The sequence below is a fragment of the Martes martes genome (genome assembly GCF_963455335.1).
Source record: "Martes martes genome assembly, chromosome: 6".
NCBI lineage: Eukaryota > Metazoa > Chordata > Mammalia > Carnivora > Mustelidae > Martes > Martes martes.
The window spans coordinates 115,196,460-115,204,775 of NC_137893.1; the positions used below are offsets into that span (position 1 = coordinate 115,196,460).

The window sequence follows — 8,316 nt, forward strand, 5'->3', positions numbered from 1 at the left end:
CTCTCCCCTCCTACTCTTCTCCAAGCCTGTGCCTCCTTCCCAGACTGACAAGTCTGGGTGTGTGCTCCCCTTACAACAACTCATTCCCTGCTATCCTCCAGCACACTTTCCTCCCTATCCTTTTCAACAAGAGAAACAGGCAACAGGAACAGAGCCTGGAGGTATCATGAGTCCCAGCCTGTGGTTAGGTTCTATGCTTCCCACCTGGTTCCAGCCCTTTGAACAGGACTTGGCATATAGTAAGTGCTCAATAAACACCTCATTGAATGAACAAAGGAGTGAACAACTTTACCTCCTGTGGCAGCAGTTTCTTCATCTGGGGGTGTGGGAGAAGGTGCAAGGACTACATTAGATCAATAATCTCCAAGATTCCTTCCTGCTCTAATATTGTTTACTTTCTAAAGAATATCACCCTTCAGATGAGCATCCACTGGAAAATCTTTCTGGTCTTTTGCTTTTCTGCCCTCCAACAACTACTTCATTGATGGTTAAAAATAGGTACAATGGTCCCTCTATAGACTCAGTAGGGAGCAAGGTGGCTTAGCTATACAGCTGAACCGAGTGAGCCTCTTTCCCCTAAATCTAAAAGTTTCTCAAGAAGAGAAACAGCATGTCTTCCCCACACCACCACCCCCTCACACAAAGCCTTCATCATTCCCAGAACAGAGCTTTCAGACAAGAAACCCATACTGACCCCTGAAACAGTGGTTCTCAGTTCTATCCCCACAGGAATTTTTGGTAACATATGTGGGGAGTGTCTGAGTTTGTCACAAAGCCCATGCAATGAGGGAGGGGACGCAAATGGCACTTACAAAGATCAGAGATGCTAAACATTGAGAAAGTATGGGACTGTCCTAACAATGAAGAATTGTCCTGTCCCAAATGCCACTTGTGCACCTGTTGAAAAGTACTGTTTTAGACACCCTTCACCTGGGTTTCTAAGCAACTAACTGTCTCACCTTGAAGCAAATGAAACACATTGCTCTCAGGGCATAATCAAAACCACAAACCAGACCAGGGTCCAAAGGAGAAGTCTAAATTTGACAGCACAGAAGAGAACAAACGTTCACCAACCATGCTTGGGGAATGAGGTCCTGGCTCAGGACCAACACCAGCCCAAGAAGAAACCATCGGTCCACAGGGAGCCCTCCTGGGCAGGCTTACCTATAAGAGGGTATCTGTGGGACAGTGACCATGGGGACAGTGGAGGGCGTATCTCGGCCCACTTCCTCCGGCTCCTTCTTGATCTTCTGCTTCAAAGTCATCTTGTTCTTCTTGGGCACCCCCTTGAGGGAGCCACCCACCCCACCTTGGCCTTCATCTTCCCCCTCCTCTTCCACCTCTTCCTTCTCTTCTTCCTCTCCACAGCCTTCCTTCAGCCCATCCTCATCCCCAGTCTCACTGAGGCTCCCAGGGGAGTCCCCCTTCCTCCTACCAGTGGCAGCTCCTGGCGGCGAATGGGCCTCACAGTAGGCAGTCTTGCGTACTGTGAAGATGGTGCCGTTGAGGCTGGTCTCACGCATGGGCTCAATCTTCATGAAGAGCCCAGCCCGCTGTGCACATGTCACATGGAAGGCTGTGTAGCAGTTTACCTTATGGCACTGGATGGCTGCCCCCAGCCCCTTCTGCTTGCAGATATAGCAAGTGAGTTTCCAGCGGGCAGGTGGGATGTTGTCGATGCCCTCAATGGGCTCCAGGAAAACGGTGTTAGCAAAGCAGACTTCAGGGATCCAGATGGCACACACCACATGTGCCCAGTGCCCATCGCTGGTCTGTTTGAAGGCGCCACCCTTATTGGGGCAGAGGACGCAATCCACAGGCCGGGAGGGAGACTGCAGGCAGCAACGGCAAAGCCACTGGCCCTCAGGGATGTAGGGGACACCATAGCATTCCTGGTGTACAGCCAAGTTGCAGATGTCACAGAAGAGAATGACGTTGCTGTTGTGGCATTCATCGTCCAGACACACACAGCAAAAGGCGTCTTCGTCAATAAGCGACTGCTGGGCCCCACTGCTGCGACTCTCCAAGTAGGACTCCTTCTCAAGCCGGTCTACCAGCAGCTCAAAGGTGTCTGCTGACACCAAACTGTGCCCATCTACACGCCGCTTCTCATTCACCATGTCCAGCCAGGCAAGGTCCTCCTCATCCATGTCATACTCTACCTCTGCATCCAGGTCTTCGGGTGGCTTCTCGATGTAGCGGTAATAGGCAGCAGGCAGCGGGGGGGCTTCTGGCTGGCTGCCTGAGTCCACCATGCGAAAGCTGGGTTGTGGGAGGTGGAAGGAAGTGCCGGACGCATGCTTGGAACAGGACTCCTTTTTCTTGCCCTTGGAGGAGGGTTTTTTGGACTTGCCAGGGAACTGAGGCTGCTCACTGTTTTCCTTGTTGCTGTTGCATTCGGTGATATCCTGGGCAGTCAGCTCATCCTCTGTGATGATCTTGAGTGGGTCATAGATGCTGATTCGATGCAGGCGTCCATCAATGTCCACCTCGACAATCCGCTGGGCCTGGGCATATGTCAAGGTTTCCCGAGTAGGTGAGCACTTCAGACTATAAGGGGATGGGGAGCGCCGGCCCTCGGCATTCTGCCGTGACTTCCGGCGAGGCTTCCTCATGGCACCTGGGAACCAAGGGAACAGGCCTAAGGAGAAACCAGGAGATGGGGCTGAAGGTTCAGGCATGTACTCATTTACCCTTCCACCTGAGTGGCCACCAAGAAAGAAGACTGTCTTTTCCCTCTGTCTGAACATCCTGTCCCTCAGACATTCACACAGCTTGCTCCTTCAAGTTTGGTTTTGTTTTTTTTTTTTTAACAAACACTGCTTCTCAATGAGAGCCTCTCCCACCACTCTTCCCTAAAACTGCAAACCTCTTTCATCCTGCTTTATTTTTCACTATAACACTCACAATTTTTTATTATGCTGTTATTTGCCTATTTATCATGAATATTCACTTCCTTCCATTAAAAATGTAAGCTCCGTAGGGGGAAATATTTTTGTCTATCTTGTTCACTGCTATATCCCCAGGACCTGGAATGGTGCTTGGCTCTTAAGTAAGCACTCAATAAGTATTAGTTGCATGAAAGAAATGCAACATGCCTGATCCCTGCCCTCCAGGTCCTCCATCAAATTGAAGGGACAGAAAAGTAGAGATCATTACAGTACAACATGGGGAGATGTCTAAAGTTCTAACGATATACATAAGGCTGTGGGATAGCTAACTATGGAAGAGGAAGGAAAGGTCAAGGGCTCAGAAAAAAAGAAAACAATAATAATATGCACTTGCAAGCTCTGTACATGACCAGTAGCCCCATCATAGGATCAAAAGCTCTTAAGTCTAGAGCCCTCTCCCAACCCATCTAAAATGATCAAAAAACCCTATCTCCTGACCACACCCAGGAGTGAAGAGGCAAAGGCATCTGAAATGTCCACTATGTGGAATCTAAAGACTTCAAACTACAGTATGCAGGGTTTTCTCTGGAAATCCCAGCATTGATGCACTGGCTAGTACATCTCTAAGCAGAAACACTGGAAGCTCTGGGAGTGGCCCCAAGTGGCACTGAGTTTTAAGTGGCCTATCTGGGACCCTCACTGGACCTACGGCCAACGTGACTGGGAATACACCTGAGGTAAACTCTCAAAGCATTCTGTTACCTCAAAAATTCCTCTCTCCCCAAATACTTACATCTAATCTACCCTTGTGCAGCAAGGACAAAGCCCTAAAGTTTCCCACATCACTCTCCGGGTAAAGGGAACTATGACAAGCCCATAAGGAGCTGTGGTAGCAGTTACTGAGGCCATCACTACCAGGAAAGACATTAGGGGATATGGTGCCCCAAGGTGTGGGCAGAGACTTGGAAAGGTACGAACAGTGAGAGGATTTCAAAGTGAAAAAGAGTTTGTCACTTTGGTTGCAGGATCTACCATTTTTATCTATGAAGCAGAGATGATGATAATTTAGCACACTTTTGCAAACTATAAATCCCTTTTACTTTTTTTAAAAGATACTATTTTTTTTTAATTTCTAAGTAATCTCTACCCCCATTGTGGGGCTCGAACTCAACTCCGAGATCAAGAGTTGCATGCTCCACCAACTGAGTCAGCCAGGTGGCCCAATCCCTTTTACTTTTAAAATTTCTCTCCACTAGTTTGGGAGGCAGAATAGCTTTTATTATCTCCATTTTACAGGTGAAGAAACAAGCTCAGAAAGGTGTCACTCAACCCAAAGGTAGTTGAGTGATAAAGCTACAATTCAAACCGAGATGATGTGCTGAACTCATCTCACTGGGAAGAACACCACAGAGATGCCATGGTCTAGAACAAAATGAGGCTCTGGGACACTCCAGGTGCTAATTTTGGCCCTGTGTGACCTGGAGAAAGTCACTTAATCTCTCTGTGCCTCCAGACTCCACCAATAAAATGAAAATAAAATCCACCTCTTAGGGGTTGCCATACGCTAATAAGGTTTATTAACATCCTTATTTAAAAGGCTTTCCAATCCCGAAGTGTGACTGAAACGAACAAAAAACAACTTGGCTGAGGAACAGTGCCAGACAGGCACACACCCCATTGGGGACAAAAGGCAACAGACTCATCACAGCAATTCTGTCCAGGTTCCAGAGGCCCTTGGCCACTATATGCCTGACAAATGTCAACTCCCTGGGGGTAGCCCCAGCCAAAAGACCTGCTTCATTGTCCCCAAGCCCTCGTGGGAAGGGAGATCCTTGCAAAGGTATGAAAATCTACCTCAACACTAATCGGAAATAGTTTACATAGAGGGTATGGAGCCTCCTTTGTTAAAGTGCTGTATGTTCTTCCTCGCTACCTGCTACCTCCTTGGCAGCCTGGGATAGCCCTTACCCAGGCAACAAGTATCAGTGGAAAACCTCTTGGGTCCTACCCCAGCCTCTAAGCACTGGAGGGGCAAATTCTGGAGAGGGAAGGGCTCCTGCTGAGGAAATGAGTTTCGCCCACAAGGAGCTTACAGTCCAGTTTTTTGGCGGGAGTTTCTCAACCCACACAACCGTTCCTACAAACAACTCCAAATACCCCCAACACCCCCGGGTCTCCTCAGTACCCCCAAGTCCCCACTCGCCCACCCCACCCAGGTCCCCGAAGAACGACGAGTTTCTGCAATTAGGCTGTATCCCCTGCACCCCCACGAGAGACTCATGAGACAGGGGAGAGCCCCATCCAAGGCTCTTGCTCCTTTAAAAGGGCATCTCTTCCAGAAGAATCTTGACCCTTCGGAGGAGAAAGGAGGGAAATAACATCTCCACCCCTGAGGGGAGGGGGCGAGAGCGCCAGAGACAGACTGACGCGGAGTCCGACCCTCAGACAGAGAAAGCTAGCGCCAGCGAACCAGCGGGGCAGAGAGGCGGGCGCCCATTGGTCGTCTCAGCTGCCCATCAGGAGGAACCAGGGGGGCAAGCGACGCTCAGGGGGTGGAACCCTCCTCTGGTCTGACCAATCGGAGAACATGGCGGGGGCGGGGCTCGGCGGCTCGCCAGCCAGGGCCGGGGGGGAGGGAAACAAGATGGCGGCTGCGGGAGGGGGTCCTCGCTTTTCAGCTCCCCCCTCACCCGCCTTCTTCTTCCCCGCCGCCGCCCTCGCTCCAGGAGAACGCTTTCGCGCCGCTCCCGCCCCGCTCGGGAAGCCCCCTGCTTCCCTCTCCCCGCGCCCCCACCCGCGCAATCCCTGGTCCCCGTAGGCCCCGCTGCCCCCGCCCTCGCTCTGTCCGGCCCCGCTGCCACCCCCCATTACCTCAGCCGCCGGCCCGGCCCCACCGTTCGGGGCCCCTGGGCGCGGGCGGGCCGGCCGTCGAGCAGGTCGGCGCGGCCCGGGGAGCGGAGCGCGACCTCCTCCCGCGCTGGCCTCCGCGGCCACCGCCGTGCCCCCTCCCGGCCCGCGCTGGGGCCCCAGCCCGGCTGCCGCCGCCGCTCCCGGGGGAGGAGGGGGAATGAAGCCGCTGCCGCCGCCGCTGCCGCCACGGAGCCCGGCCGAGGGGAGGGAGGGATCAGCCCCCAGGCAGGATCCGCCCCTCCGGCCTCCCCCCCGCCACCTCCACCCCTTCCCTCGCTCCCTCCCTGGCTCCGCGGGCTCTCCCGCTGAACAGGAGCGAGAGCGCGAAAGAGGGGGGAACGGGAAGAAAATCCCCCCGCCCGTCCCCGGCGCGGCGGCGGCCGGGGCGGCGCGGAGAGGAACGCGGAGCCGCCGCCGCCACGGGGCACCGTCCCCGGCTCGGCCTCACGGTGGCGGTGCGGACGCGGCAGGGGCGCCGAGCAGAGACGGGGTCTGCCCCCGCCGCGGCCAAGGCTCACCCCAGCCCAGCCTCCGCCGCGGGGCGAGCCCCACAAGGGAGCGGGGGACGTTGGGGTCGGCTTGGGAAAGACGGGGATTCCCTAACTCTTTAGAGTGCTCAGTCGTCCCCTCCCCCGTCCCTGCGGAGAGGTGACTACGGTTTGGGGCAACAAACCCCCTCCCCGAGCTAGAGGGCTCCTCCAGAGGTTAAGCCAGGGCAGTCATTGGAGTCAAAACCGGCCTACAGTTTCTTGAGGTGCAGGTGCCTGCCCTACTCCCAGAAAGTCGCCCTTCCTCCCCGGCCGTGCTCTGGTCCGGAGGACAAAGGTCTAGCGATGTCCATCCCCTCCCCCAGTGAGGACAGCAGGAAAAGACCCTCTGTTGTGTACAGGTGAGCGTCTTGTTCCCCGTAGGACATCCTTCTTAAGAAACAGACCTGACTTTTCGTTATGTGCTTTTCTCTCCCTTATGTGTTTGAAAAGAGTAAACATAAAAGTTTGACAGTCTACTTAAGGACGTCTGGTAACTCGTTTGTCACTGTAGACATGAGAAACACTCTCTCCTTAAACCTGATTTGGCTAGGAATCGGTTAATTTAATGCAATAAGCGGCTTTCTAAAAGACTTGACAAATGGCAACTTTCAGATGTAATCAGACTGGCTTTGTCTTGATAAGTAAATTTAAGAAGAGGAGACGACTTTGCCACCACCCCCCCCCCTTCACCTATAAATCAGAAAGCTTACCTCATATGACTGAAGTCTTAAGTACCAATATTTAATGATGTGTGTAAAAGATGTATGGATAGACTGCCTTTAAATGTGAAGATGAATGACATATTTTGAAAGCGTTTCCTCTGCCCGCGCTGGTGGTGTAGCTTGGTGAGGCTTTTCACAATTTCTTGCTTGGTTCTGATGATCAAGGACACCGATTCTAGAGTCAGAGGATGAAAGATAGTCTTAGGATGCAGGTCTTCCAAATGTTTAAATGGAGCTTATTGATATTTTTGAAGTATAGATGTTCATTACCCTAGGAATTTAAAAAATCATGTTTTGAATTTGAAAATTTGATGAAAGTAAGGAATCTAATTTGTATTACAAAGATGTTTTTCCAATTACAAGGTAGCACCTTGTAAAAGTGAAAACAGTGATAGCAAAAATTCTTCTGTTAGCCAATTTTCTGAAAGAAAAGGGAGTGTCTTGTGGAGCTAAGCAAGGGCAGGGCAATGTTTTGAAAACTGTGATGATGGAGGAGTATGAATTAATGTCAAGTGTTCTAAAGCTACGGGGAATAATCATTTGGAGGGAAGATGTAGATAGCATCAAGATGATTAATTGTGGAAGGGAAAGCCCCAGAGGCAAGAGACTACTACAATTACTTTTAGTTAAGGGTGGGGGAACCCTGAAAACTAAAAGAAACAAGAATACTGAATTTCATTTCTTGTTCTTTTAAAATATGAGCTACATCCATTTATACATATGACTAATAATTTTTATTTCTTGGTAAGTGTTCACATAATTTATTTAGCACAGCTCCCATTTGTGTGATTGGGAGCTATCTTTTCCCACTAAACTTAATGAATAAGATACCTTGGGAAAATGCATTGGTTTTCACTTGCAAGAGTAACTAAAAAAGAATGATTTAAATGCTCTTGAAAAAGCATGAAGTTAATACATTGAATTTCCAGGTCTTTCTATTCAAAGTTTTCATAGTAAGACCTTATTTCTCTTCTATTTGCAACTTCTACTTTCTTAATAGTAACATTACAGTTGTTGATGACAACTGTAATTTGTTTTTTGACATTTATTTTTGACATTTATTTACTTATTTTTGACATCTGGGATTGGTTTCTGTTAGTGTAACTCCACACATAACCAGTTTACAATGATATAATCTTAAATGTAACATGGGACAATTATGTCATCAAAAACAAATTTGGAATGTGTATCAAAAATCCCAGAGGTACTAAATTTAATTAACTTGAATCTTTAGCTATTTTAAAGAGTTTAAATTCACTAGCC

At 50.1% G+C, this 8,316-nt stretch overlaps 1 protein-coding gene across 3 annotated transcripts in view; it reads right to left on the reverse strand.

Annotated features, from left to right (window-relative positions):
- The window catches only part of BRPF3 (bromodomain and PHD finger containing 3), a 34,307-nt gene extending 28,443 nt beyond the window's left edge, over positions 1-5,864 (reverse strand). For 2 of the 3 annotated variants that reach the window (XR_013967037.1, XM_080806971.1), the window contains exons 1-2: positions 5,763-5,862; positions 1,165-2,641 (exon numbers count right to left, since the gene is read on the reverse strand). Coding sequence is in view for 2 of the 3 variants with exons in the window: in XM_080806971.1 (XP_080663097.1) it covers positions 1,165-2,615 (1,451 nt within the window). In the remaining variant the exon portion in view is untranslated. Of the gene's footprint in view, positions 1-1,164; positions 2,642-5,762 lie in introns of all 3 variants that reach the window. The other variant, XM_080806972.1, reaches the window with a different exon arrangement.
- Positions 5,865-8,316: the final 2,452 nt, after the last annotated feature.